This window comes from Haemaphysalis longicornis, unplaced genomic scaffold (assembly GCF_048455015.1).
Source record: "Haemaphysalis longicornis isolate Haplotype H1 unplaced genomic scaffold, Haemaphysalis longicornis Haplotype H1 scaffold_10, whole genome shotgun sequence".
Lineage (NCBI taxonomy): Eukaryota > Metazoa > Arthropoda > Arachnida > Ixodida > Ixodidae > Haemaphysalis > Haemaphysalis longicornis.
In genome coordinates this window covers 129,887,408-129,904,126 of record NW_027526204.1, presented here as the reverse complement: position 1 = coordinate 129,904,126, position 16,719 = coordinate 129,887,408, and the positions used below count along the sequence as shown (strand labels likewise).

Here is a 16,719-nt window from a genome sequence, read left to right as displayed (position 1 = left end):
GAAGGAAGGAAGGATGTAGAAATGTAGAAGGAAGGCAGGAAAGTTAACCTGTCTAAGGTTGCAAGTAAAGAATGTGGGCCGGACAAACTGCGCCAGTTGCTGTTATCTACACGCCAAGCAGACGGATTTGGTCGAGCAGTAGCTACCGCTGTCAAGGAGAAATGAGCTGCGGGTCTTATAAAATTTCTTCGCTGCTATAGTCGAGCTCTTTAATTTTTTTGTATAAATACCATGTCGGAGATGTTAGCCGAACAAGATACTGCAAGAATCGTATACGGTAATGCTTCTTTCTAAACTGCTACAGGTCTTGGAATAAATAACCGCATTTCGCGTTAATTTTTAATGATTTTCTTACGTGAAAATAATCTGATTTGTGGACTTCATTCCCACAGTGTACAAATGAACCGCTTTGGAGCGCTGCGGCCGGCTACCGTACTGTCAGTGTGGATTTCATAAATGCGTCCAAGCACAATTACCACCACCATCATAATCATCATCATCATCATCATCATCATCATCATCATTATCATCATAATCTTTATTTCTACGTGCCCACCAACAGCCAATAGCCTTAAGCGGTGGTGCACAGGATGAAACATACAAAATTTAAAGCAAACACAAACAACTTAAATATGTAGACTGAAACAAACAAAAAATAAATAGAAGGAGAAAGATAAAAAATGCGATCAGTACATTTGAATCAAAGCAAGCTTAGACAAATGCAAATTGTTGTTAAAAATGTCGAGGTACCTTGCCGTTTCATTGCGCAATCTAAACAATCTTTGCATAGAACAACAGGCAGAACTGATTCCAAATAAAAGAAAGTCACTATGGCAGTGTAACTGAAGCAGCGACCTCGAAGTGCAACTTTAACGGCATTGGACAGAAATGCACCGCGCACAAAAGCGCGGGAAAATCGCAGATCTAATGGAATGCATGGACGCGCAAGCGGCGTTGCAAAACGGCTTTTTGGCCGGCCAGCATTTCTGCAGCTCACTCGCGCTGCCAGCTCCGTTAACCCGCAGCGGCGCATGCGCAGATCATTTTATTTTTGAATTGCTAGCTTCCGGCGCTCCTGTGCGTGCGGTTCTGTTCGTGGACCCGCAAAATCGTGTCCAGCTCTTTCAAGAATTCTCCTTCGCTTTTACTTTCCCTCGCTCCGCCACCCGCATTTTGTCGCTCCTCTCAGTCGATCTGCTTTTAACCGGCCGCGGCGCAGTGTTATCCGGCATATGCGCGAGCTCCCGTGCTAGAACTAAGGTGAGAAAATTCCTTCAGCAGGGCCTGTTATATCCGGCACTTAGGATATAGCGCCTGTATATGGGCCCCATATATGGGTGATATTATTCGAGAAATGAATGTGAGGGTTGACTTAGGAGTAAAATGTCGAATAACTGAATTATAACATACCTGCAGCAAAAAATAAGCATATGTATTTTATGGGGGCTATATTGTTCGTGCAGGATACTATGTGTTGACAACGGCGATAATGCCCAGACATTTATTACTCCGCTGCCAACTAAGGAATTAACAAGGCAGACGCACGGATTCCTTGTAGGGTCGTCTCGGTGGCCGACGGCGCTGTATTGTTTTTTTTGTGTGTGGTGCATCGTTAAAGCGCAGTGGAGATAGCATTCGCTCTTTCCTATTTTAGCGACCATATCACCTAGCCTTTTTACATATATTTTAGTTAAAAGTTTACCTACGCCCCGTTTGGATCTAATATTATCGGACAAAACAGAGCCCCAACCATCTTCGCTGGAATAGAATGAGGCCAAATACATAAACAATTAGTGCCCCAGAGCTGAAATTCACGGGCAATATTAAGGGCCAGTAAGGTAAGGAATCGGACTAGTTTGTTTTGCATGTTTGTAACGGCGCTTGAGGTTGCCGGGGACACACTGTTTTTTTGAGGAGTACAAACGAACGACGTTGACAGCACTAGCGCAAACAACTGATTTATTAGAATTGAAAAATTTGCTTGGGCCTCAAAAGATGTAGAAAGGGTTGCATGCAAAGTACAACTGAAAATCTGAGGAGGGGAGATTGAAAGGAGATTTTTTTATAAACATAGGCGCTAAACGTCGTAATCTGTTCAATGGCTCTTTAGCTTGGTTTATAGGTATGGGCTGCAGCGTCACTTCTAATAAATTTAATAAATCAGTTTTTAGTTAGCGCTCGTGCCACGTCGTTAATTTGTATTCCTGTGTAAAAAGTGTGTCCTTGGTAACCTCGAACGCAGTCTACGAGTGTTAAAGGCTAACGTGTATTGCTGTAGGTGGTTCGCACGAACTTAGAACGAGCTGGAACAACACACAAAGCACTCAGCGCATCTATCGCAATATGGTTCCCCTTTTTAGCTTTGCTGAGGTGTCTATACGAACTCCGACATTCTTTTCGCATCTCAGAGGCACCACAGATACGGCTGCGCTCTCTTTTCACATACCAACTCGCTCTCGCCGTACGTGCGCGACCCCCTCGCAGACTTGGCCATGCTGGACTACGAGGACAACACCCCCCTGCACAGCGCGTGCGAGAACGAGGCCGTGGACGCCATCAGCTTCCTCATCGAGCACGGCGCCGACACGAGCGTGCTCAACAAGAACGTCCAGAGCCCGCTTCACCTGAGTACGCAACTCAACAAGGTCAAGTCCCTACAGGTACGTCTCGCAGGCGTAGCGTGACGAAAAGACTATGCAGTCATTCGCCTGTTCTGCGTGCGATGCCGAGAAAAATGGACGACTTAACTTGAGCGTCGGGCTAATTGGTTTTCAGTCAACCCTTTGATGCCCAATGGTGCTCAGGAGCAACAACCCAAAGAACATTTTTTCTCTCTCACACTTTGTGGTTCTCTTCCACACTTGACACCATATATTGACAGACAAAGGTTCCCGGACCTTCACAAATAAAAAATAGGTGGCACCAAGAACTTCAGTGGGCTAAAAAGAACTCTTGTTTATGGGTGTCAACTCGCATCGAGCCCAGCGGCTCAATGGGCTCGATAAGCAATATTGTGCAATTTCGTTGGTAATACGAATGATAGCAATACAAACTTGACGTTATTGTCTTCACTTGAAGCATAAACCGTGCTGATCAAGGTAGTTTTTTGTTCAACTGGTACATGGGCAGCTAGTGCCCAGTGTTTTCCAGTGCCCATGGTCGGTCAAACAAACAAAGTTTTGGGCATCAAAAGTACACAAAGCGTGTACAATAGAGAAAAAAGAAAGGTAATCTTTTTTTTCCCCCTGGGTATTTTATTTGCATACATTTCGAAAGAATGATAGGCTATTCGCCACTGTTGCTTACAACGGGCCAACTTACTTGTGATCGCAAAAGACTCTTTGGGAAGTAAAAGCTTGGTAGTTTATTGCAGACAATGAATTAAGTTTATTAGTTTCTCTTATTGTGTTTTAAGAAAACACACTAGCAACTGCCGATAGTGTAAGCAATGGTTGCGCGGTCGGACAGGAAGTTTGGTTAAACATAATTTCAGATCACCTTCCATTTAAACAACCAGTTAACTCTTTGAACTTGATTCGACTCGTTCACGACCTTACCGTTTAGCTAATGATCAGTACATTCATTCTTAAATTAACCACCGTACAATGCGGCAAATATAAATGTGAGCAACCGTAACAAAGATATTCCAGAATCTGCAGTTGAACAAAAGAAAAAAAAAACAAATTCCTCTTAGTAAGGCACGGAATTTAATTTTACTGGTGCACTCCTCAATTTAAGTACATAAGAATGTACGATAATAATTTTTAAGCGCGCCCCTTGAATTTTCAAGGCCGCTGAGCGACTTCGCTGAGGACGACTTTCGAGCAAAAACTTTAAAAGCACCAAGCCCTTAGTTTCTGAAATGCAGTGCTGACAGCGTCGATTGAAGCTGACGAAGCCACACGTTACAGGAACTTGTCAAGCATCGGGACAAGCTGGACACGAACCTGAGGAGCAAGCACGGTCGCACCGCTCTCCACCTGGCAGCCATCTACGACCACGCCGAATGCGCCAGAATTCTCGTGGGTCGCCTTCGTCTTTTTTTTTTTTTATCGCCCCTCCGCGAATTTACGAAATGCGTTTCCACGCCGTGCCTTCATCTGACGCACCGTCTAGGCTTGCGTCACACAACTTTCCCTTCTTTCCGGCAGGGCTGTTTTATACCTCTACCGTCACGACTTTTACACGTCTAGCTTGACGAGTTTTATATCTTTACCGCCACGAAGTGCGTTTTCTTGTCTGACCAGCGGTAATCACACGCGAGACGGTCATGGCTTGCGTCAAACTCACGTTAAGCCTTACCTAATTGGCGCCAGTTTGTCGCCTGTCGTTTTGGTCCTACGAGAGGTGGGTCTTGCTAAATTGTCGGTTGTCGCTCATTTCTTGCTGTCCTTTACCGAAGAATCGCAGTGCAGTCGTGGTTTTAATGGGACAATTTCCTTTTTTCTGCCCGTCTATGACCCTCCCTTAAAAGTTCGGTGCAGCAAAGTTGCTCGCGTTTTTACTTTTATTATCTTAGCAGTTACGACGCGCGTAGCTTCGAAGAGACAGCAAATTATGCTTCCGAGGTTGCGCATTCAGACATTATCATTAAAAAAGCAACTAGTCCTTTACGAGCATTCCGTGTGCCGGAGTTTCCGATTCAGCGTGATTTGTGCATGGGAAGTAGTATTCTCGGCTCTACACGCTAAACAAGGTTATTGGGCTGGGTCATCATATATCGTAAAACGCCCGCATTTCAGTAAGTGTTACACCGCAACGACGTCGTAATTTCAGTAACCTCTAACCATGGCGTGAAAATATCGTACGGGGAACGTGAGCTGTTTGTTGGGAGAATTTCGCAGCTCCGCCCAGTAATGACTTATAGATGCCGCCATCATGGACGCGGAAGTGCGCAGCGCTCTTCTGGCTATCCTCCCAGGCTCGGAACTGGGGAATATAAGTGACGAACAAAATGCTGCGCAACCTTGATGATCCCTCAATCTCGGCTCTCAGGCAATACATCAATTATTTTCGGGAATGCGGGTACACTCCCATCCGCATGGAAACATGCCAAGGTCACGCCTATCCCGACACCTGTAAATCCTTGTAGTACTGATCCTCTCTGACCCGTAACGGTATCTGTAACCTAATGCGTTAGTAAGCTACTGGAACACATCATCCTCACCCGCCTTACGCTTCACCCCAATTCTATCAGCGCCCTTCCACACCCGATGATTGGCTTCCGCCCAAAACTCTCTACTCAGGATGCCCTTTTGCACCTTTCCCGTGTGTTAATCGCCCCTTAAGCCCTACTTGATACTGCTACAGTCCTGGCGCTGTATCTTACCAACGCATTTGACCGAGTCACCAATGGCTCCCGTCTTGCGTGGCGTGGAATCCCCTGGAGAGAGTGTGTACAACTACGTGCGTTACTTTCTAACGGCGCGTAGAGCGTTTTTTTTTTTCAAATATTAAACATTAAATCTGGCGTGCTAACTCTCCCTTCCATGTTTTTACGCACAAAGATACCTTCAAACTGTTAATACTTGTGAGTTAAGGGAATGTCTTTCCCGCCCGATGGCGGAGGGCCTTTTGTAGAATAGGAATTCCGCGATAGTTTTTTTGTGTTTCGTAAAAAGAAGACATTTGTAACGAAAGAATAAAACGTTGATCTCAAAAGGAGTAAAGTAAAAAGCGTTCACGCCATGCAGAAGGACAGACCTACCAAATGCCGTGATTGATCCATGTTTTTGGCAGCTGTTACGGCAAGAGCTTCCAGTGAGACAAAGAACTCCTTATAGGCTTTCTGGAGCTCCACTGGTCGCACAAAGGCAGTTTGGGAACTGTTTCTATTACCTGCCAACCGGCACACGTGTGCTTGCGTTCCCGAATGTATTTTCCTTTCAATATTTTTCCACTTCTCTTGCTCCCTCTTAAAGCCCTCACAAAATTAACAAATTTCGTAATGACAAGGCTTAACCACTTCATCTTAATCATGCTTTTGACGAGAAACGTTTTCAGGCTGCTTGTGCAGCGTTTCGTGAAGCCCCACCCTCTACGTAAAAACGGCGTAACTTGAACCGTTGTCGCTGATTGGCTGGCGGGTAGGAGAGGAGTAACCCGACGGAGGAGGGAGGGAACACGAGGGTAAAGAAGAGTGCTCGACGCTGATTGGTTAGTGGGTCTGGCGGGGATATGACTTCACTGGACGAGTCTTTAACCTCGTTGCCTTGGTAACCGTACAGACAGTAAGGTGTGGCGTCGCTGATAGGTAGTAGGAAAAGCCGTCCTGCTTTTAAAAGTACTGCTTACGGGAAGGTCACTTGCCACGTGCTAGGCAAACCGAAAATGAAGTTTGCGAGAGTAAAAGCCTGAGTGAAAAGGAAAAAGAAAGGCTTGGGAGAAACTTGGAAAATTTAGGAATCCGCCAGGGCAGTGCTCAAATTGACTTGGGTGATTTCCCGTTCTTGAGAATACATACCATCCGTAGTTGAACAAGCTGACGAGTGTCTTTTAATAATTACAAGTGTGGTTAGAGTTAGGTCGAGTGCTGTATAAATAAACGTTTCACGTGTGCAGCACGATAGTCTATATTGCCCATAAATATTTCCGTATGGCGAAAATTCCCCTAATTCTTTTTTATTCTTACGTGTGCCATGTATACCTTTACGCTTAAGTACGCCTTTATGCTCACAGTGCAAAAAAAAAAAAAAAACACTCACCATATCAGATATTGGGACAACAAATGCCTGTAAAAACTATTCAACGTTTTCTTGGTCTCACTGGCCGAAACAGCTGAATTATTCTTATGAAAAAGCACCTTGTGACATTCCCTCATTTCTCACATTTTTCCTTTCTCTCTCTTTTGAAAAGAGGCAATTTCTAACATACGTCCGCCTAACTGAGCCGAACAGCAGAAACAATAACATTGCAAGTCTGAAATCCGACTTCGCTATGAACTACAGGTCTCATAAATGTGTTAATTCAAATGTTCCGCAATCTTGCTTTAGAGTGACACCGCAGATATGTCAGCTTGATTTGGTGGTTGTATATGTTGGCGATGCTGCTCCACTAAAGGTCGCTAGAAAAAGCCCTCGCGCGACTTCACATTGCACTATTATGAGCAATATGAAATGGAACACAGGAACGCGTAGAAAACACCCTCAGACCAAAATATGACTGATACGCAGCGGCCACCGTCGGAAACAAAGTGGAAACGGGGACGCTGTTCTAACAAGTGTTCCTATTCCCGCCGTGCGTCTTATCGACTGTCCGGCGATAACATATTATCGGTGAAATGACGTACGCGGCGGCTTTGTAGAAATGCCAGCGTGTTAGGGGTGCCAAGAGTTAGTGGAAGAGCGCCCTCCTTTCCCCTTTGTTTTTCACAGCACCATCCGCGTATCGCTCCGAGTCTGTTTCGAGGCTGTTTGCCACGCGTCCCTGCGTTCCCTTTCATATTGCTCATGATAGTACATACGAGGCTGCTAAAGTACACCCATAGGAGAAGAGTTATCGAATAGCCACGCGGGAAGAAACCAATCACGCATGCAAACAGAGTGAGATGTGGTTCCACCTTTGAGGATGGTCTCCGAATAAGCCGAATTTTAAGAAATGTCCCGCGAATTTTTTAGCAGCACAGCTGTTTAAGCTTTCAGTTCCGCCGTCGAGCGTTACCAGGAAACTCAGCCCAGCCGAGCGCACGTGAGCCTGCGCCTCGTGAGGAGCACCAGGCGTCGTCCAGGCTCGCTCGTGGGCTTGGGCCACATGAGGAGCTCGCGAAAAATACCAAGAAAAAAAATGCGGAGTGCATGTGAGCGTGCGCTTCGTGACGAGCGCCCGGCATTGGCCACCTCGCCCTTCGAGAAGTCTCTGCCCAGCGTTCATGGGGTGATCTCTCGCGCGCTCTTCGACTCGCCAGTTCACGTGCGTTCGCGCTTAAAGTGGGGAGCCCCGACGCCGAGTTCGCGAAGCAGGTTGCCGCGGGTGCTAGGGCGGGCTAACGTGGTCCACTTTGGGAGAGCCGTAAAAGTTTTCCAGTCATGGATAACTTTCAGCGGCAAGTTCGGAAATCCATGTCAGGTGCAACAGCCGACGAAGCGAGAGGGGCCGCGAACTCTGCTGTTTCTTGGTGCAAAACAGCGCAAGGAACACAGGGACAAAAAGGAAGAGTGGACGACGCACAGCGCTGATCCTTTTTGTCCCTGTGTTCCTTGCGCTGTTTTACACCGTGAATCTTAATCTGCACCAACTAGCCCAACTTGCCATCTTACTTCTGCTGTTTCTCCAGCCTTGCACTACTAGAGAAAGCTGGAGACACTTTAATTTTCTGTGGCAGGCTGGCTACAGTTTTGTTTTTACTCTTTCTCCTATTTATTCCCACACCAGCTCAGCCAATTCGGGGCTTCTCCGAAGATTACGTGCGACAACGGCTACTACCCCATCCACGAAGCAGCCAAGAACGCATCCGCCAACGCCATCGAAGCCCTGTTGGAATGGGGTAAGTGGCAACTTTCAATCGAATTAAGGGATTTAGTTTGCAGAGCTCCATTATCACATCATTTTAATAATCCGACCTCCAGTAACCGGAAGACAAAGAAATCCGCATACGATGCACCGATCTGGGTACGCGGCACTGTTTGCGCTCTGAAGGGTTTGAAATTGTTATTCCGCCGCCGTGAATTTAACCCGCAGCTTAGCGCACAGCCGAATGTCGATTCGATTTTGTCTCCCTCAACGGTGGAGCTTATACTCGGTCGAGCGAATTTGTTCTCTAAACATGGTTGCGAGAGTTGCTCATGGTTGTGTAAAGAAAGAAAATGGCAAAGCGTCAACTTGCAGGCGATCAAACCTACTAATGGGACAAAAAGGAAGGATCTTTCTTCACCTAGAATACCGGACAGTAACAAGGGCACCACACAAAAAAAATACGGTATCACGTGTAGAACTCCTGTCTTCTCAAAGATTTGCCGTTCTCAAAAAATGTATTGAAGAATGTATTTTTGTCACTTTTACTATGACGACATTGAGGTAAAGACTATACCAGAGTTCTTTATAGAACCATGCGCCAAAAGAAAATATCTGTCTCAAATCCCCATCGTGTAAATGCATAATTGTTCTGCGCATGCGTGACAATATCGCTATTTTTGTGGAAACAATGAAAATTTATAAAACAATACAAGTACGAAGCTAATGCACCAAAATGGTGCGGTATCTTTCTCAAGGGAGTGCCGCAGGCCTGTATGCATTTTTGCAAAGCTTTCTCGCAGTGGCAGCATTGAAGGGGCAACGTAAAAAACGATAATTTTACCCGACGCAAAAGTATCGCACAGGATGTGGCAATCGTTGCTCCGCGCATACTTCACAAAATAAAATAACAGCGTTATAAAGAAACGACCGAGTATGGTAACGAACAGGCGCTATCTTCACTCTCATTCGTGCGTATTTTGCGTGTGCGTTACTTTAGAAGTTCTTTAAAGGGGTTTAATACTGGAATTTTTATTTAAGACGTTCTTCGGTTGTGCCAAGACGTATCACCTTGTTCCTCTTCCCTTGTGGCTATATCCACCTTGATCAGTTTGCTTATAAGCACTTCATTCCGTCGTCCCGACGAGCACGATGTCCCCAGCGGGAAAGTAGTTTCAGCAGGAAGCTCTTTATTACAAGCGAGATATGGCTTCATCTTACAACGGCCGCTTCATTTGGGTGATATCGAAGACGCGGCTTTTCATTGAAGCCACGGCGGCAGCGTCCTTCATGAATGCAAGTTGCGGAAACGCCTGTGTTTAATAACGTTACACCACATCCCATTTAAACACGCCGCGATAGCTTATATAATCTGGAGTAGCAGCGCGTTTGCTGTTACTGCTACTCTCATTGCGCACTCCTGAGAATGTTCAGAAAATATGCACCGCTGCGCAACGATTATGGTTGTGAACACATATGGCCTGAATTTGAAATTCAAACTGCCGTTATCTTGATGGGAAACAGAGGTCAAACGTTTCAGTGCGTCTTGTTCCTTTTCGTCCTTGCACGCAATTTATATGTATACTTCACTTTTTTAAATTGTTGATCGTTGAAAACCCTTGAAATTCCCGTATAACGTCGATACGAAGAAAATCACTGATATTCGGGATCTTCTTGCCTCAAATAACCGTGCTACAAACAACTAAAGACAACGTCATGAGAATTAAAAAAAAACACTGCCAGCTAAAAGTGGGAAATTACGAAATGTTGTTTGTCCACCAGTGTGTGTTTTTCTCGGAAATATCTGCAGAAAGCGCTGTAATATATTTCTCTGACATAATTAATCGCTTGTAAATTCAACTAAAGAAAACCCAACGTATGAAAAATGGACCAGGGTGCTATTCGGGCGTTGCTTGGGGTTAGTGTCATATCTACAAATCGGAACTGGTGATTCCTTCATTAGAATAACCCCGGGAATGAAGCAATAAATATTTATTTGCATTGCACAGGTTAGTTCCGAACAAAAGAGAAACTGACAACTGCAACGTTGGAGCAATAAACAGGTTTAGTGACGGCCTCAACAAACCACAAGGTAATTCAAAACGCATTAGAAGTTACACTAATACCGCTGATGCACTTTACGTGACTTAAATGGAACGTTTGAGATCAATTTTGTTGTTTTGTTTACATGTAAGTGTGTTTTCTGCCAGAAAAATTGTGCAGTTGTGTCATTTCCTTCGTTATCTTTATCGTAGGACGTATTGACGTTTTCTGAGGTGACATGCAGCAATTCAGCAATTCTGTAGGCGGCAATTGCTAGGTCGGGAGCTCTTAATCCCAAGTATGCATTGTGGGGTTTTAGAGGGGTAAAAGTAGGTTGGTTACTTTCCCCACGCAATAGCAAAACCGACGACGAGAGAGACTAATCAGTCTTTGTCTTCTCGTTTCGCCCAGCTAGCAAGCTATCTCCCACCCCGCGGCTGCAGGCTGTACTGCGCCAGCCGCGGCGGGCCGTGGCTCGACGGAACAAAGGAAGCGACAAGTGTTGTCGCTCATTGACATTTATTAGTGAATAATAAACATACAAAGAGCATGCAGGCTATCTGGTAAACGGCTAGGATATCCTCGCCCGGGCAATTTAAGAGAATCGAGAGGTTCGACTCACCGCGACAACAGTCATCTCCGGGGGTGCCTCAGCGCGCTCGCATTTGCCTCGCTGGGACGCCGACGGCAGCCATTGTCGCCCTCCTTTTTGCCCGATCCTCGAAGGAAGGAGGTCACCAGACGCGTCCTGCCGCCTCGCTTCCCGAGCTCGAACCTCCCACCGCTTGCATCCCGCGCGGCCCCAAGAAACTTCTTCGGCGAGGAGGTAGATCCAAATCGCCGACGTCACGCCAAGCAAGTTCTCGCGAGGAGCAAGCAGTGCGGCGAAGCCTAACGAAAGGGAACGCGCTAAGGTCGCGTTCCCACAGCATACAATGTGTGCCTTAACAAACAAAACCTGCAAAACAACCTCAAGACAAGCTAAAAGTGAAACTGAGATTGCGAAGACAGCGTCGAAGGCAAGTGTTAATTCATCGTTGTAGTTTGTCTGGTGGATAACATGGACGTGGCGACCTCTCTTATTTCGAGCGTTAGATGAAAAGTAAACATCTATACTTTCACAACGTAGCGAAATAAACTATTACATGAGTTTCAGTACGCAAAGCAGTCACGAGCAAAATTTCGACAGACTCCCTTGTGAGAGGAAACAGAGTTTTGCTGGGAATGCTAAGGCTCATACTTTAACGCCATGAAAACAAATGAATCATCGGGTATAAATCCACTTTCAGACACATTTTTCTTTATTTCGACCGAGCTTTGGAGAACTGTAGTATTACGCCAGTCACGAGATGAAAATATGGCCCAGGACCACAACTCTATCATCCCGTCGTTCTAAGCCTACAAATATCAATTATTTGCAGCGCAGTGCATATGCAGATGCAGGGAAGAACGGAACGCCACTAGCCCTCACCTTGTTCAATTTTTCTCTTCGTCTTTCCCATACTGCGCAGTAAATATTTCCCATGAATTTCCGACAAGCCCAACAGGTTTAAGGACAAAAGGTGCGGCGTACGCAGACGAGGACGATAAAGAAACACAAACCTACATGGGTGCCCGTGTGAATCAGCTAGCTCAACAAGTTTGATTAAACTCCAACAAGTATTTAAGGGAAAGCTCTCTCGCTAGGACCGATGGCGTACTGTCAAAAAAATCTCGGGCCACCTCCACTAACGTGACATCTGGGGAGGGGCGAAGCGTGCATCTTATAAGCCTATTCTTGGCACCGTGGCGTTTTTGCCCACGGCGATGAAGCCGTTGGGGGGTAGAGGTATACAGCTTCGCTCTAAGCACGAAGCGTTCTAGCGCGAGGCGTTGCAAAACGAGTGACCCGGTGTGTTCTTTTAGTACGCGTTACGTTCTAGCGCGAGGCGTAAACGATTGTCCCGGTGTTTTAGACCCGTGACTACATGAGAAGACGATGAGATGAGACGCCGACATCCCGAGCCCCTAAGCAGCTTCGCCCCTAAAACTGATGCATTTACCCAAAGGTAGGTTGGTCATCCGAAGAGCTTTGATAATATCTCGGGGCACCTGGCGCATGCGTGAAGCCGGTCTTCCATTGTGTCAAAAGGGTTAGTTGAAAATCGTAAAAACGGAACGGTCCTTGATAAGACAATACACACATCGTTCATGAAGACGGTGCTCAGCACAACAGTATACCTGTATCGCATCAACCACGCATCGGTATGCATTTAAGTCCCTCAGCCCGCGAAAAAATCGTCGCATGGGTTCCTAATAAATATTGGTTTGCTGTTTGGGTCTTTGAAGGGTTGATGGTCGAGTGGTTGCAGTTTGAGACAAGGGTGGACGCACTTTCAGCGAAGCCTCTGACGCACTTTTGACGCAGTTTGGATGTGATAAAGCTTCCGCGCTCCTCTGAACAATTATTAGGAAGGGCTGGTAGAGTTTTTGGTAAGCATAAGCCTAGTTCTCAAATTTCTTAATACCAGATGCTGCGTATGAACCACGGACACTTTTTTGTGACACCATTGGTACCTAGTAAGCCTTCCGCGCTCATGCGTCGAATGGCTTACTCACTCGTTTGGGACTATCATCATCATCATGGGGAGAGGAATAACGCCATCTATGGGGCACCACTATGGACAATCACTATGTAGAATCACTCGGAATCACTATAGGGAGTGGAGTCACGCCACATGCTCGACACAGAACACGTGATAGGGTACACGTTGCACCTGCGGGTGCTTAGTTTTTTGGTAAGCATAAGCCTAGTTAGAGTTTTTGGTAAGAGTTTTTGGTAAGCATAAGCATGTTTTTGGTAAGCATAAGCCTAGTTCTGCGTATGAACCAGGGGCACTTTTTTGTGATACCATTGGTACCTAGTGAGACTTCCGCGCCCTTGCGTCTAATGGCTTACTCACTCGTTTAGGACTATCATCATCAGCATGGGGAGATGCATAACGCCATCTATGGGGAACCACTATGGACAATCACTATGTCGAATCACTAGGAATTACTATGGGGAGAGGAATCACGCCACATGCTCGACACAGAACACGTGATAGGGTACACGTTGCACCTGCGGGCGCTTAGTTTAAGTGTGTGCGTTCCGTTCGTCTCCGATTGGCTTCTGCTTAATAGCAACAAAGATGGGATAAAGGCCGTTGCGGCAGTGAAGAAGAAGCAAATCGTCTGCAATCGTTGACTTAAACCGGCTTAATGGTAGTAAAGGTAGCGCACAGCTTCGCTACCTTCAAGTCTTACGGGTTAGTGTGAGCTTCCTTCGTTTTTTTCTACTGCTAATAAAAAGGTAAGGCAGCGAGGCGGCGCAATTAATTGACTTTTTCTTAGCAGGAACATTTTTTTTCAAAGAATTGGGCCTTTCCTTAAGGACATGCCGTTGCATCATTAACGTAGGCAATTTGGACTACGTTTGAGAATCGCAGTTTTTATCACTTTACAGAGAACAAGTTAGTAACGTATTAGGAGATCATTACTTGCCGTAAGGTAAAATAGCATGTTACTAACTATAAGAGGCCAGGCAGGCTCCCTGTGTTCTTTTTATGGTGCCTCGAAATATAAAAGAATTGTCTTCTTTTGAGCTATTTTTTTTTATAAAGAGAGCATGAAAGGTGGAGTTTTGCAAATCACAGTTAACGTGGAAGATAGAAAAGCAGGGTTTGTTTTTTACTTGAATCCACACGCGTTTAATATTAAAAGGCTGGATACCTAAGAGCTATTAGATGTTTTGTATAGACCTATAAAAAGCATGTAAAATTCTTTACCATATTTTCTCTTTTCTCGCAACGTGACTGCCAAGTCCTACCTTGCTGTTTAGAAGTTCTTTTAACCATTACGATTAGCTAGAGTTCAATCAATCGTCCTACAAAATGACAAAATGATGAGACACTCTCCTCATTTGCCCAAACGGCGTTGGCTGGGCACAGTAGCCCATTAGCTAAGGGAAACTTCCTTGAACGTCGGCTGGTCTGCTCTTCGAACCACTATTCTCTAAGTACAACGTGCAGCGGCAGGATTGAAAACCACCAAGCGAAAATCCAACCAGTCGACTGCAGCGCCCTCTCAATAGTCTGGCAACGTTTTTCAGTAAGACATTTTTAGGTAAATATCCTGCCTTGACAGCTTTTTCTCACCAAATTTCTTGTGTTCCCGTATTTTCTTGATCTAATGGGTTTTTCTGTGCATTTTAAAATGTAAGAGTATCATGACCGATTTCAGGCAATGACCGTTGCGTGTGTTCCATACATGCCTGAACGCATTCGCCAGTTTAATGAGTAAACCACACTACTTCGTGGCCGTTTCAGAACATAACACAACGCTTACAAAGTGGAACATCTGAACACTATTAAATGATAAATTCATTTCATGTACAATCATAGGCGCCCCAATAATGCACCGGCCGCCACATATTCTAAAGCAGATGGCGGAAAACGGGACGCCTTAACAGAGCAGGCACGGCCTCCGTATCTCCGTTGAAATTGTCTGCGGTGATAGGATGAGTAGCTGGCGGGGACGCTCGTTTGTGTACTGGTCTCGCTCTTTACGTCAGTTTCATAGTTCCGCTGAAGTCAAAAAAGGGGTGTTTCCGAAATGACCAAAATCCACCCCAACAGAATTTGAGAAAACAACGAAACTTTGTAAGGTATGGGACACTGCCAGTTCTTCTATGTGGTATATTTCATACCTCAGCTAAGGGTAGTTTGCGGCCACGAGTAATTGGAAAGCAAGTAATTAGTTATTTATTTGTAATTTTCAGTTGTCTTATTAACTAATATTTTAAATGACCAATTTATTCCGCCTGACAGCTCGGACTGTCAGGCGAAAACCCACAAGGTGTCTGCTATATTGGTTATATTACGTCAAACCAAAAGCACACTCGCATTGGGAAAATGAATTTGACTCATTTTGGTCCGCGCCACCACAGGATGTGGCTCATTTTTATACGAAATACGATCTGTGTACGCGTTCGCCGGGCTTTGCCTGCCCTATTTTGCTGCAACCTGTTTTCTAGTGAAAGATTGCTGAGTTTTCCTTTCCACTACAGTTTGAAATCATTTAGCTTCGGTTTCCGGATTTGGCTCATTTCGAAAAAAAAAAAACTCAAATATCTCCAGTAGCTCTGTCCGCATCGTTGCTTAAGCTAGTCAGAAGGAACTGATAATTTTTTAAAGGCGGGCAGTTCGACGAACTGGTGAGCCAAGGAACAGCAGTGGTCGAAGAATGATTACCAATCTCTCAGGCTCCAGGAAATTGGCCTAGCCTCTGACGGTTGACTATTCACGGGCATCATTGCTTCGCTACCGGTATGATCAGAGGTTAGTCGTATTCCTTCAGCCTCGTGGTTGTAGTGCTGGTCATTGCTTGCACGCTTCCCCTTGCGTAGAACGTTGCGCGTGGGGCCACGCAGGAAGTCTTTTGGCCGAATATGCACGCAACTTCCGCCTCTCGCGTACGGGCGTCATTTTGAGGAGTCGTCCAAGGTCGAGAGGATTTCTTTGTCCACATCACGGATCTCGGAGTGGAGTGGAATGCATTTATTGATGTACGGATCGAAGCCAAAAAGAAAGAAAAAAAGGGGAATACCACGGATCACGGCTTCCTTCCGCACACCGCTAATTGACGTGTGAGCTCACCGATAACTTCGTCTGCAATGATTTGGAGCCGGTAGGTCAGAAACGTGAGGGTCCCTAACGCTGGCCCTGGCAACAGCGCGTGTCCTTCGAAGCCTGTCGAATGGTGTGGCCTTGACGCTTGTAGTCAGGGGACTGCCTTCCGGGTTTCGGTACCAAAATATGCTGCCCCGTGAGCTAACATACCCGAATTCTACGCTGATTACCCGACCTCTGTTATGGAAGGGCTTGGAAACTGAACTGAACAAGCTTGCATTGGCGCACTCACAAGCTTCGTTAACTCCACCCCGGTATTTTTTACTTTCACAAGCACTGAACCCATACTGAAAGCCGGTGATTACTGTACCTTCTAAACAATCAAGCGAGATTAGAAGTCAATGATTCTGGAGGGGTCTTTTGCGTTCTGACGGCCTCAGAATGTAGGAATGCAAGTGTGTAACATTTCAAACTAGACCATTTTTTTTAAATTTTATTTTGCCCCCCTGTATTTTAACCACAGACATTTAACAACTAACTGGAATGACGTAGGAAGAGAGGGCTGTAAGTGAGACCGAAC

The 16,719-nt window shown here is 45.6% G+C and overlaps 2 protein-coding genes across 3 annotated transcripts in view; one reads left to right on the top strand and one right to left on the bottom strand.

Annotated features, from left to right (window-relative positions):
• Trpa1 (Transient receptor potential cation channel A1) overlaps window positions 1-16,719 on the top strand; it is a 221,924-nt gene that overhangs the window by 109,188 nt on the left and 96,017 nt on the right. Inside the window, exons 3-5 of the mRNA XM_077690748.1 lie at window positions 2,485-2,660; window positions 3,912-4,022; window positions 8,371-8,482. Coding sequence (XP_077546874.1) covers window positions 2,485-2,660; window positions 3,912-4,022; window positions 8,371-8,482 — 399 coding nt within the window. The remainder of the gene's footprint in view (window positions 1-2,484; window positions 2,661-3,911; window positions 4,023-8,370; window positions 8,483-16,719) is intronic.
• The window catches only part of LOC144159336 (GILT-like protein 1), a 239,541-nt gene that overhangs the window by 179,794 nt on the left and 43,028 nt on the right, over window positions 1-16,719 (bottom strand). The window lies entirely within an intron of this gene.